The sequence below is a fragment of the Falco peregrinus genome, chromosome 8, assembly GCF_023634155.1.
Source record: "Falco peregrinus isolate bFalPer1 chromosome 8, bFalPer1.pri, whole genome shotgun sequence".
NCBI lineage: Eukaryota > Metazoa > Chordata > Aves > Falconiformes > Falconidae > Falco > Falco peregrinus.
This window is the reverse complement of record NC_073728.1, coordinates 43,953,281-43,967,107: the sequence shown is the minus strand read 5'-3', so window position 1 is coordinate 43,967,107 and position 13,827 is coordinate 43,953,281. Positions and strand designations below refer to the sequence as shown.

The 13,827-nt window shown below is 38.3% G+C and overlaps 1 protein-coding gene across 5 annotated transcripts in view; it reads right to left on the bottom strand.

The window, feature by feature from the left end:
- Nucleotides 1-362: 362 nt before the first annotated feature.
- The window catches only part of PKP4 (plakophilin 4), a 101,489-nt gene continuing 88,024 nt past the window's right edge, over nucleotides 363-13,827 (bottom strand). For all 5 annotated transcript variants that reach the window (XM_055812332.1, XM_055812333.1, XM_055812335.1 and 2 more), the window contains 11 exons: nucleotides 13,511-13,694; nucleotides 12,061-12,178; nucleotides 11,371-11,562; nucleotides 11,051-11,224; nucleotides 10,038-10,188; nucleotides 7,727-7,922; nucleotides 5,737-5,821; nucleotides 5,516-5,633; nucleotides 2,720-2,851; nucleotides 1,937-2,010; nucleotides 363-1,341 (listed from right to left, as the gene is read on the bottom strand). In XM_055812332.1, the coding sequence (XP_055668307.1) occupies nucleotides 1,096-1,341; nucleotides 1,937-2,010; nucleotides 2,720-2,851; nucleotides 5,516-5,633; nucleotides 5,737-5,821; nucleotides 7,727-7,922; nucleotides 10,038-10,188; nucleotides 11,051-11,224; nucleotides 11,371-11,562; nucleotides 12,061-12,178; nucleotides 13,511-13,694 (1,670 nt within the window). In that variant the 3' untranslated portion in view covers nucleotides 363-1,095. The remainder of the gene's footprint in view (nucleotides 1,342-1,936; nucleotides 2,011-2,719; nucleotides 2,852-5,515; nucleotides 5,634-5,736; nucleotides 5,822-7,726; nucleotides 7,923-10,037; nucleotides 10,189-11,050; nucleotides 11,225-11,370; nucleotides 11,563-12,060; nucleotides 12,179-13,510; nucleotides 13,695-13,827) is intronic.

Genomic DNA, 13,827 nt, shown 5'->3' with positions numbered 1-13,827 from the left:
ATGGAGACCGGAATTTCTAAGAAAGCAAGATTGTCCTGTTTTTGTTGGGGAGAGCACGGGGAACAGTAGAGGAGTGATGGGAAGAAAATAGGACAGAGACCTGAAATACCTTGGATCACCCATATAAAAAGTAAAAATACTAGTTTAAGGAATAATGGAAGGACAGTGCATGATTTAACACTTTGGTCGGCCAGCGTGACAAATTTAGAAGATATGCACTGAAGAAAAGTGGGGAAATGGCCCAAATGTTTTGATATCTTTAACCTGCTTAAAAGAATGCAACTAGACGTCGTATTTGTGGTATTTGTTTCCGAGTATCACACAGAGAAAATAAATAAATAAAAAAATGAAGAGGGAACAGCTTTCCATGGATGAGACTTCCACATTTATTGTTATTCCATGTGCATAGAAAATGGCAGTGAAGTTTCTTATGAAATAGGCAGGGAATGGGAAAGGTGTAGATATACTGGACTGGACTTTGTGCTTCAAAATTACACTACTCATTTTTAAAAGTGGGTTGTTTTTTTCCTTTTAAAATTTCTAACATTTTCTTGGAAATTTTTTTGTGCATGATGTTTGAAATTCCTTTTAAAATGACACACTGCATTACAAACGGATGGCACTTTAAACCAATATGGCATTTCCATATTTACACCAACAAAAGAAATTTACAAGACGTAATAGCATACAATCTTGACATTTAGTAATAGCAATAAAACAAGGGCATTCATTTTATTTTTTCTGTACAAACTATCAGAACAAGACTTTTATTCACATAAAAAAAAATCAGCGTTAATTTGCTCTGACCTACACACTTTCCAAATTCTTTTTACTCAATTCTCAAACCTTTCATCACATCGCCCACACCCTCACCAGACTACAGGAGCTACAAGTAATTATACCTAACATCTAAACAGAGCAAAAAACCATCCCTTCCAGTTTTTCTTCCTGACAATTCCGCACTCAAAAAAAAAAAATTATCTTCCTTGTTCCTTCTTTTATTTCACTTTCACATTTCATAACCAAAACAACAAATGAGGCCATTCCATTTCTTCTCAAGCAAGATGAGAAATACACTGTTGTTTTTCTTTGATGCTACACCCAGGAGTCGGGTGAACCTGGGTACTGTTCTGCTCTATAAGATCGTCTGGTAGAATAAAAGTCTACATAATTTGTGGTTGATTTCAGTCCATATTGTGTTGTGTAATCTGAAGTAGCAGGAAAGTGAACTCGATCATCAAAATATGGGTCTTCATAGCTATGCGGGGACTGCAAGTATAATCTGTATGCATCGTAGTTTTTTCTGTTGGTATCTTCTTGACTGTAGTACAATTGCTGATGCTGTTGACAAAATGATAGAAAAATAAGCTTTCAAAATACAATTAGCAGAGAAAATACTTGTTTCTCAAGCTTACACATACTATACAGAGCCTTTCCCTAAAAAGTTAAGTGCAGCTCTACCAAGATGACAGTAATATAGCTTTCCAACCACCATGAAATGTACCTAATTGTTAAATGAAACTAAAGAGAGGAAAAACCTCTAAGCCTGCCTGCATGCCTCCTTCTGCATCCACTGGGAAGCTAGTAACTCTTCAAAAGTAGTACATTTAGAGCCTAAGTAGGAAGTACAGAACCTGACTATACGTACCAAAAAAACCCTAAAAACCCACAAACCTCAGAAAAGTGGTCTCAGATCCCACAATAACAACACACTAAAATATGTGACTAAGAAAACACAAAGGTAATAGAAGTACATAAGCAATTTTCAGTTTAAGTACACTAATGCCCAATAACAAATTCACTATGCTATAGACAGAGTCTATAAAAAAAAGCGATCTAACATTACGAAACACACTCAAACTCCCTTAAGTTCCATTAAACACTACGTGCTGAGTCCTGTTACCAGTGGCATTTCAGAACAGAATTTTGGAGTCACCTGTAGTCGTCTGTTTTGTTCTCTTGCTGGTGAGGAATAGGAACTGATGTAAATTGGTGAAGGTTTGCTGGAACCTGTGAGAAAACAGGTTATGGCATAAACTTCAGTATTTATTCTTTTGTCTATTTGCTTCTATTTCACCTAGAAGAAATTATGTAGCACCCAAACAATTAAATCTGCAGATTTTGGTATCTACTAATAATATAATACAGTAACACCACATGGTGAAATTTTGTCCCTCAGCAGTAAATTGAAACCAAGAGGCTTTTTTGTGTTACTGGTTTTGGTTGTCCAGACTGGTAACCTTTAAAGCAAGGAATTTCCTTATCTTTATTCACTGTCATCTCTATTATTTTGCAACTCATGTCAAATAGTGAGAAGGAAACGGTAGATGAGGAAAAAGATGAAATCTTGATATAATAATATAATAGTATACAACCTTGCATCATTCTTATTTATAACATAATAATAACAAGAATGTGCGTAATAGAAGAAATCTATGTAATAGGATTTCAAATAAAAATTCCAAACACCTCTAACCTCTCAACATATAAACAGATCTTCTCTTATTCTGGTTATGTGTGCAATTTTAAATAAAATAGCAAAGACAGATGAAATACCTGCTCTGTTCCACATGCAATGAATACAATGAATAAAAATGGAAAACAACATTAAGTAGTAAGAAGCCTGCTAATGCAACTGTCCATATTATGATTGCATAAATGCCTCATATGAGGAATATTTATGTATTCCAGTTAAAAGTTCACTGAACTGCTCTCTTACCAGTATATACGTCTTTATGTGTAATGACATCGCCTTGGTTGTTATAATACTGCATAGAAGGTTGCATTCTATCGTATTCAGAGCGGGGTTCTCTAATTCCTAATAAAGCCGGTGATGATGATGTGCTGCCAACTGATGAAAAAAGAAAGATTATCAGCATATGCAACAAAAGCTTTTCCCATACCTAACCTTCTCTTTATTTTCTCCTCATCTCTTTCTTCCTTGAGGATTAACAAATGAGAGAGATGTGGGCAATGGACAAAACAAGTACATCATTTTTCCTGGATGAAGAACTCCTGTGCCAAAGCTATCAACAACATAACACGAGATAAGAATTTTATACATTAATGGCGAGTCACTGCTCTGTGATGCTTACAACTGAAATAAGAGACCCTGCCCATTTCAGTCTGCATATGATATAATTTGTGTGCGTTATGATGATGACACTCCTGCTAATGTTTGCGATTTTAAGGAAGTTATACTTAAACACACTAAGTCCATCCTATCGCTTGGGACAGGACAGAAAAACTGTCGGTCTGCCTGGCTGAAGTGATCCACGTAAACTCTTGCGTTACTGTTCTGCAATTAGCATGCAGAAGCATATCTTGGGCATTTTGCAGTCCAGGTGGCTGACCACCATGGCAGCAATGAATGACTGACTTGAAATTCTTACAGTGAACATGTCCATCTCTACCGTAGTTGTAAAACATTTGTACCGCTAAATCTTCCCTCTTTTACAGACCACTTAGGTTCTGTTGGCTTAGAAAGACTTGGTAACACAGCAGAAAAATACCTCAGAAAACTTCTGGAAATTCTGCTTCAAAATATTAATCAATGGTACTTTCTTCCATTAGCTGTGTCCATTACATCATATCTCACAATTTTGTGTGTTATTATGGATAGTTTAAATACTGATATTATCCTGGCATATTCACAGCTAAAAAAGCTACATTTGGGGGTATCATTAAAATTCTGACAGGGGTCAACGTAATGTGCATGTTAGTAATTGAGTGACCAAAACAAGAACAACTGTTACAGGCCTAGCGTAGCTGTTCTACCATGCATCTCCTATTGTGTCTGCTGTCACCAGCAAGGCTGCTACTGCAGTACCCTCTGTGGACACGTTCTTTGCACCAAACTTTCACCTTACCAGTTTAAGCTTGTTCATGCTCTGAACAGAAAAGCAGATGCTTCCTAACAGGATTTTTTAAGTGTTCTTTGAAGTACAACAGACTCCGAATAGTATGTTACAGCTGCCCATTTCACTTTCTACTTTTGTTCTAAGAAGTGGAGTAATGCAGTTGTTCTGCTAGCGTATCTTGGGAGAAAAAGTGCTGAGAAATGTATGTGGCAGTAGGTACTGGAATATCCTTTTACACTTTGGTAGAATCTGGTCACCTCCCTGAGCCCAAGCCGAATTTGCTTCCTTGTCATTGCTGATTTTGAGAAGGTATTTTTGGCTCTGGCATTAGATACATTGCTTAAACAGTCTATGACTTCAAGGTAGCGTTCTGATGCCAGTACGTGCAACCTGGCAACTGGGTGTAAAAGCAAAAACTGCCTCCAGTATCACCTGGTTTGAGAATGACAAAGATACCTGGTCAGGACATTTTTTTGGAATCCCGGAGGTCTGGGAGAAAACTGAATGTGGAACACAGTGAGATCAGAGTAACGCAACCCTCCAGAACTGGTAACTGCAGACTGCTGTTGTATGGCACTAGACAAAGGAATCCGTCTTGTATGTTGTACTGTGGTGGCTGAGAGGAACCCTAGGCATGAAAGGTACGCTTTCTTTCCATTCCTAAGACACTGGAAGTATACTTCTCGTACAAAACTAAATTTCTGGTCTATTCCTTGTTTTTTAAGTCAGCGATGTTGTGAAGGAATGTGTGAGGGCTGTTACTTTTATGTAAAGTAATTAAACAACAGTATTGTAGGAAGCGGTCACTTATTTTAGCAGTCATGGTAGGTAGATATTTCTTGGAATTAACAGAGATCTATTCACATAAAAAAAGAAGAGTACATTGGATAAAACAAAATGCCAATGAAGACAACACATACGACTTCAAGCAGGTTTTGTTTCAGCCCCCTCACGAAGATCTAAATCCTAGCATTGAAGATATTAAAGGCACAAAGGCGAGAAATGAGGAGTCACAAAAGTAAGATTTTTGTATTTGTTTTGTTTATCCTAATTGGACATTACATAATAGAGAATGAAAGTAGGTTCCTCACTGCTGGTCTTTTGCTTTCTATGCTATCAAGTACCCGTGTTCTGTGAGGCTGCATCTACAATGCCAAGTCATACAGCACAGGAGTGGCTTTGTAGAGGGAAATACTTGGTAACAAAGGGCAGGTGTGTACTCTGAGGATTTTATTTAGCACCAAATCTAACCTGGTCCCATGACCTGAATGCCCATTAGCAGCTGGAGTATATCAGTGGTCTGGACGCACACCATCTGATTCTGTTTCATCCAAAAGGAATACAGTTCACACATGCTGAGACTGCAGTTTGATTTGTGTTAAGGAGTAAGTGGGGAGACGGGCTTCAAAGTGCTGCTTATTCAAACTAAAATGGTAATACAGAGACATCCATAAGTCCTGTGGAATCTGAAGCCTGACAACAGCAACAGCGAAAGTAACTTTCAGAGTACGTGAAGTACTTCACGTCTAAATACAGGAGAGACAGCATGACCTCTGTGTTTTAGACAGTTAGTTGTAAACTGAGAGGCTATTTGAGTCAAAAAAAAAAGATACCAGCTACCCCTTCAGTACAGCTCTTTACATTTCTTGACTGACCTGACTGTATGACAGGTGACATCTGTTGATTTGTTGTTGATAAAGAAGGATGTGATTTGAATCTCTCTCGCTCTAGTGTTGATACTGGTGTAATAAAATGACTTTGATTCCATCCATCCTGTGGAGTGGCAAAAAGAAAAAAAACCCATCAAAATTGCTTTCCAGTAAATTAGGAATTTTTGTAGAACTATTTTCCAGTGTAGGCTAGTCTTGTAATTTACCTTTTTATAAATGCTACGGAGATCTCGGTATTGCCATAATGTATTCAGTACCTGGGCAGCTGCCTTGACAACTTTCAGTGATGATCTACGGAAGTAAAGTATATTACATTATTAGAAATTCCACTTAAAAAGAACAACTTCCCTGAGCTACATAATGACCTAAACCTTGATGCTATGAAGCAAGTCAGGTCATCTCTCCAGGTGTCAATAATGCACTCCTGCGTTACCACAATGTGAACACAGCTGTGTCAGCAGCCTCATCAAAAGCCTGGTGCAGAACCCAATTAAACATTACAATCTTCTCCCTCTCCAGCCTAGAAATTTTCCCTTCAGGTCCCACACGTGAGGAACACAGACAGAAAGGCTGAAAGAGTTACTGTCATTGTCTGCAAGAATTAAACATCATGAAGAGAAACATTCTGTTTAGTGCGTTTCATAAAAATGGAGTCTACATACCTTAAATTGTTGTACAAAATTCCTAACTGTAGAAAATGAATAAACAAATAAAAGAGAACTGGTGTTAAGTCTCCAGACATTGTCATAGTGAGGCTTTGTTTTCAGTTCTGTGTAGCACTACTGAAAACTTTTATTGGTTGGGGAAACACTTTCCCGCTCTCGAGGGCAAGGCTAGGAAAACTGGTCTAGCTATTACTAAAAATAAAGTCATGCCACCTTATTAAAGAGAAATGGTAGTAAGCTGGTGGTGGTACTGAAGCAGTGATTTGACATTAAATGTCACAGCATGACATCTCTGTAAATGTACACCTTTTTCTGTCACTGTGAAGATTCATCCAAATACAGTTATTGGAAGAAAGAGTGAAAACAATGGCAGTTGATAGCATTAATCTATGAGTAGACACTCAGTATGTTCACAACATGTTAAATTTGTTTAGTGTACCCTGTTGCCTCATAAATATAAGTGCAGATGCAACTTTACATGTTGTCTCCACAGACCAATGAAGTCATATAAAGGGTCACTGCATTCACACCCACACTTGAAGTGAGTCTATGTCCTTTGAACATAGGAAGGAAGCACATCTTGGATGCTCAAAATACAACCCAGTTCCTTCTGAGACAAAGACTTCGGTAAAAATGTGGTATGTTTAATTCACACTGACCAACTTCTCTGAGAAAAGATCCTTTTCTCTCCTGACATCTGATCAAACACAGTGGGAACAGTACACCATGCTGACTGTATCATCAGCTTTCTGCTATCCATAGAAGAGTGATCTGTGGTACCTGGCTTACACAAGAGTCCTGCTAATACGATTTGCATCATATTGCTAAGAAGTAGGGAGCAGTGATGCTGAGCAAAGCCATATGGGGCCTATGAGGCTGACTTAGTGCTGACCCTGCCTGACCTGGGAGCCGTTGCATGTTCCTGTTCCTTGACGCTCAGCTGTCCGGTTCTGAAAGGTTTTTTCACTACTAAATTAACCCAACACCTGATCAAGCCCAGCACTGAACTAGTTAACAGAAACCCTAGCGCAGGGGCTGGCACAGCCAGACCCCAGTAGGTCTGCAGTCATGCCTTCTCAACCAGCATCTGCTTTGTAGCCCTACCTGGGCAAATCCCACGGGCCAGGAAAACTGCACGGCCGGCCAGCTCTTCCTTACCACCAACTGAACGGCCACGCTAGATACAATTAATAGCTATTGCAATACATCCTGAATATTCCATTGATCTTGTAGATGTTTAACAGGGGACATTTTTTTTTTAAAGTACCATTTAACCTGCATATAGGCCCCACTAATGTGATTACTGCATGCAACTGTAAAAGCCTCCAAAAGTTTTAGAGAATACATTGCAAGAGAATGGTGGTACTGACTGCCTCTTCTTTCCCAGCACAAATCGTGTTTTGTTAGCTACCTGGATCAGGACAGCAAAAGTAGATCCTTTTTTCAACTCAAAAAACCCCATTTCCCACATTCTTAACCATCCTAGATGGAAATAGAAACAGTCTAGGTATGAACTTTGTTGCCTACTTGCCTGTCACCTCTTCCTTTTGTGATGTTCACCAGTTTTTCTATCCCTCCAGTATCAGCGAGGGCTTTGGCATTTTCCATGTTTTTACTAGTGACCTCATGCAAAGCACAGCAGATTGCTGCTACGGTCTCATCAGACAATATGCTTGGACCATTGCCTCCTGGAAGTCGGTTAACCAGATCTCGCATAGCATATTTACCTATAAAACCCCATCAACAGAACCAAGTAAAAAAAAATAATACATTTTAGTAATTAAGGTTTGAAACTACAGGACTCATCACAAATCTGCATCTGAAAGCAATAAAAAGAAACGCAGTATCAAAACCATGGAAACCTTTCAAAAATTCACATTTTACACAGTCAAGAGAGACTAGAAATCAATTTTTGAACTTTTTTTCCTTTTAGTTTAAAAATGTGAGGAATTGAATTTTTGCATTAAAACACGAGCATTTGAGAAAGCAGAATCATCCAAGGGAAAATGTTACACTATTTACTATGATTAAAGAAGCAGTGCATATTCCTAGGCTTCATTTATGGGATGGTTAAAGAAATCCTTACAGCAACTTGGGATTTTTCTCCTTTCAGACATTCTCTCCACATTCTTCGTTACCCCTAAGAGATCAGATCTCAGCTCTTCCAGATTTCAATACTGACTGATGCGCAGGAATAATCACACTGCAGACAAAGGGAATTAACTAAAGGCAAGGTAAGCCCCGCCCCCCCCCCTAAGCTGTGCTGTTTATTGAATGATTAATTGATTTTATTGAAGATGTATTTGTACACAACAGTGAAAAATGAATAAGCTTTACACAAAGCCAATAGCCAGCCATCTGCATAATGTGCTTGGGGTGAGGGGAAAAAAATCCAAAAAGGAATTGTGCAAACACAAGGAAAAACTTTTCAGACGCACTGTAAACCATCACCAACAATGCTGCATATGGTAGTACCTGGTCACTGCCAATCTTTTAGCAAGCTCATCAACACGTTTGCATATACCAGTTTATATTGTTATTTGTTGGGAGTCCACAGTCTCTTGTTTTCTTCATAGTTTAGACTGTGTAAACCCATTATTCCTGCCCCTTCCAATGGCAGTAAAGTTGCATAAAACAGATGACTAGCATGGGGTAATTTATGACTCACTTCATGTCTCAAAATATTTTATACAAAGAGTAGTTTCAGAGTGTATCTGGAAAGCCAGTAATTCTTTCATAGTTAAGGATTCGACAGGGCAAGGGAACAGGCAGAGGTGCATTCTTGAACTGGGAAGTTCTGCCAGGAACGGGAAAAAAAGATCCTGAAAAAAAGAGTATCACCTGAGCATGACCTGTATGTCTGGTGCTACAGAACAGAATTTTCTTTTTACCAAATTCTTTTGCAGGTAATACCTGTGCTGCAAGAAAGCGTGTTCTGAACATCAACAATGGAGAAGCTTCAGAAATATATATATTAAATTCTGTTCACCTGCATTTATCTTTTTAAGAATAATGATACTCTCATCTGTATAAATAGTTGTTATATACTTATCCCACCAGTCTAACAAGACAGAAAATACTTCTGTAACAAAAATGAATTTTTTTTAGATCATGACATTGTGTTAGCAGGGTTCACTTAGGCCACAGCAGTCTGAAGCTGAGGGCAAGGCATGTTCAACGCTTGCCATAATAGACTGAGATTCCTGATCAAGGCAGGAAAAATGTGGGGTTTTTTAAATGCTAGATGAGAGGCACAGGTGAATGCTTGAAGAATTAAATAATAAAACTGAAAACAGAGAAACAGTAAGTTTTTCTAGCAAGCACCCTTGATTACTTAATTCAGCAAAGACATATATATGATACCCTACATCTGGGTTTTCATGGAAATATTTTACTAGGAGAGGATTTCTTCCCTCTCTCCCTATCCAGTACTATCAAATAAAGTATTTACTGATGTAGTGGCAGCAGAGCTGTCCTATCCTTTTAGAATATGTAAGGGACCTCAAAACCCTCTGAGAAGGTTACCACTTAGCTCCAAGGAAGTAGTTGTGTTTTCCATCACATTTTGTACTGACAGTTTCCTGTCCAGTTTAATTTAGCTGTGGTGACTTCCATCTGTTGTAAAGAGATTGCCATGCAAGATGGCTAAAGGCAAACTAAAATGTCAGTATTACTCCGAAAAGCTACTGCTGTCAAAAAGATTAATTTCTGTGACGCAGCTGACAGGATATAGGAAAATCAAGTATGCTGTTTCTACCGATAGAATCTCATCCTGGTATATTTTCAATACAAGGTCTGACACATTGGTAATGGTGCTTTCTTCAGCACAGTTCTGTACGTACCAATAAGCTCCTTATTACGAACATCTAATGCCATATTCCTTAAGGCAGTTGCCACAGATGAAACAACTCTGTCATTATCCATTCGCAGCAGCTCCACCAGGATTGGTAGTCCTTTTTCTTTTCTTACAGCAGCTCGAATGTATGCTGCGAACTACAATAAACTCCAGTTACTCACAAACCTACTACAACATTCCAACTGAAGTAAGAATTACAACCTAGTAAGAGATTAAGTATGTTAGGAGACATTTTCCAAAGAAAAGATGACACGTCAAATGCATGTCAAATGTCTTTTCTATTATTATAAAGAGCTGGCTCTGTTTCTCACCCATTCCTCTTACAAAGCCATGTTTAAAAAAAGTAGTCTAAAAGACAAAATAGCTTAATAGATTACAAGTCATTGAAAAGGGAACAGTTTGATGGTTTTTTTTTCCTTTTTTTTCTAAATACCAATTCTATAATGGTCATAAAATGAAAAAGTCTAAGCTTTTTTTCTATAAGCAAAGGAAGCAATTGTGGGGTTTTTTTTTAATCTATCCGTGACAAATACATAACATTAATGAAGTGCTCTCATGCGGTGCTTTTGTAACATATTGTATGCAAGGGCCACAAGCAAGAACGTATGGAAGAAATAATACAAATAATAAAGCAAATACAAACAATTTATTTATGCTGGTCTTATTCTGACAGTAAACTTCCCACCAGAACTCACACCTAGATGCTAGAAGATTATTTTGACCTAATGTGCACTGGAAGAAAGCTTTTTCTGTTTATTTAAAATAAATGGTACCGATTTCAAAGCCAGTATCCATATTGCTCTTCCTGTCTACCATCTTTGTTGTTGCTTTTCACTGTGGAAATAACATTATGGCAGCACATAAGCACTAATAATGTGCACTAGAGAGAGACACTCAGATGCATACTAGAAAATCACACATTCCTTCAAAGCGCATTTCAATATCTTACTAAAAAAGCCAGCTAAAATATGACTGGAGGAAGAGTAGGAATTCACATACCTTCCAGTTGCCCGCAGAAAGATTCTGGAGAGATCCTGCAGAGCCCTCTAGAGTAGCAGGATTGGAACTTTCTGCTAGAAGTGTTAGGTACGGCTTCACCACAGATGGGTGCCACAGCATTTCCACCCCTTTAGGGGACTTGGAAAATCCTGGTATAGGGCCAACTCCATCCCACTGAGAAGTGAACATACATTTGTAATTAGATGAAACCTCTGGATTTTTTTTCAATATATGATAGTTTTTCTTCAAGTGATGTACTCCTCCCCCACCATTAGCTAAACCACAGTTGACAGATTTGTACTACAAGGAAAACGGCAAACCTGATCCTCCTGTGAAGTTTTTTTTTTCTTCTTCTTTTTCTTCCCCCAGCAACTTGGCTCTGAATCTTTGCTAGGTGATTCTTTTCCTAACAAGTCATCCAATTCATTGATACCCAGCAGACGTGCCTGAGGTACTTCTAGTTCCAAACGGTAAGAGAGGTTTCTCAAGGTACAAACACAATTTTCCACTGTCTGAAGCCAAGCCAGAAAGATGTCATGTAATTAGGTACTTTCTTACACAGTGATACAGCAAACCAAACAAATCAAGTAGAGGTGAACAGGCATTTGGAGCACAAGCACTAAATTCCAGTTCTGGGCCTTGGGTTTCTTTGTCTGTTTCTCTGTGAAAACTGCAATCTCTCTTCTGATACCCTCAAATACGAAAGTATTTATAATAGTAATCTCTCCTGTAGTGGCTTATTTTTTAGTATTATGAAAATGAAAAGCACAAGAGCTTATTATTATTTTATTAAAGAATGAATACTTCAACACTGATGAAAATGAAAAGTGCTGAAAAATTGCAGCATATTATGCAACAGAATTTGACTGCGCATCAGTGAACTGGGGTTGGGAGAGAGGACCAGTTGAGCTCGGTGCACCACAGAGCGAAATTTTATTATACAACCTTGAAGGATCCTATCAGGCATACAGTTTATCGCTAAAATTCACTTAGATGAAACATGCACACACCTTGCTGTCATAATCTGATGTGTTCACACACGTGTGGATCACATACAGCAGCGAATCAACCAACCCCTCACAAGACCTCATCTGTTTCCGGGCTTCTTCACCTGCGGAGCTTAGATTCCTAACGGATTGAAATGATAGAGGAACACGGTGTATGCACAGACAGACAGTCATCTTATTAGATAATCTGCAGAGTTTCTTTATACAGCCGATTGATAATCGAGAAGTTAAAAGCAAACACAGCACTTCGTGCAGTAACCCACCTCCAGTTCTTGGAGAAGATAAATATGATTCAAAACTGTAATACCAAGACAGCACTGACACGTGAACAAAACTGGCCATAAGCAGAACCCCTTTCCCACAGACTTTTCCCTTCCAAGCCCTCCTCTGTTGTACAAGCCCCAATCTATGGTTTGTACGTGCTGCAGAACAGATCGCTGAGCTTGTCTGTGTTAGAAATATCCTTCGTTGCCTCTTCTTTAAATTGGATCCATTCAGTGGTCCGTTCTGTGATGCAGCCTCATTAATACTTGTAGTAGTACTACGCAGACAGAAGTATAAATTAGGGTGTGAGGAAAGGAAAAGGCTGCACTGTGCTTGAGAATAAGCAGCAAAGGATGTAGGAAAACATTTGCCTTCAAGGCCACTATACTGCAAAACCTGAAGCTTACACTGTAACTGGTTGCACGCTGAAAATGGTACTGCTCCTCAAAAAGGCTGCCGTGCCTGTCACAGGGGTGCCTTTTCTCTACATATCATGTTTACACTACTATGCTAGAACAAAACTATGTTCAAAAGCAGCATAAAACTTGTCATCTTGAAAAACAACAACAAAAAAGTAGTTTATGAAAATTTTCTGAAGTTTAGAAGGGTTACCAAAAGCAATTCCAGTCCTGTTTAAACTCAATGGCTTTATTCTACTGTTTAATGGAAGACAGTTTGAAATCTAATAAATAAAAATTATAAACAAACCTACCAATGAATAGAAATAGCTTGTATACTACCCCAGCCCTTGAATTATCTTTTTAGATATTTTAGTTTGGCTTTGATTACTCTGAGTACTTTTTTTTCTTCTTACTGTTGTTTGAGAAATCCCCAAAGGGGATAGTCAAACAGTTCTTTATGGATATGTACGCATATACAAACGTATTTATTTAAATGTATACAACCATAAAGAATCACCCAATCCGCATTTTTTTCCCTAAATAACATTCATAAGCCTTACATACAATACAAAACCTGCAGTAAGTAACAGGGGAAAAGTGCAATGATCACAATTCATAAAAAACACAACACAAATTTAACCACTAGCTATTATATTTAGCATCTCTTAGTGACTAGTTTTGTACTTCTCAATGTAATTTATAAATGTCTTAAAAATTACAGTACAAAAAGGACCTGCTAGATAACATGATTACTTTATAAAAGGCAGTATTTTAGAACAGCAAATTACCTCAGGCATCCTGTAGTATTGCGTAGCACTAGGGAGGTCTGGAATTTAATTTTATGATCATCGTCAAAGGAAGAACTGTTCCATCCAGAATGTGGCACTATCACAGTGCTTGTCAGTGTTGACAGAGCATCTCTAATGATTGTCATCTTCACTGCATCGCATGAAGACAAGTTCCAGAGAACCCCTGAAGAAAAGATTTCCCTTGCAGTGAGGTCAGACAAGGCTTGGCAACCAAACACAAAGCAGCAGCAACAACTTAAAAGACATCACTTTAAACAGGAGAAAGAAATCTACCTATGCAAACCCAAAACAAATGT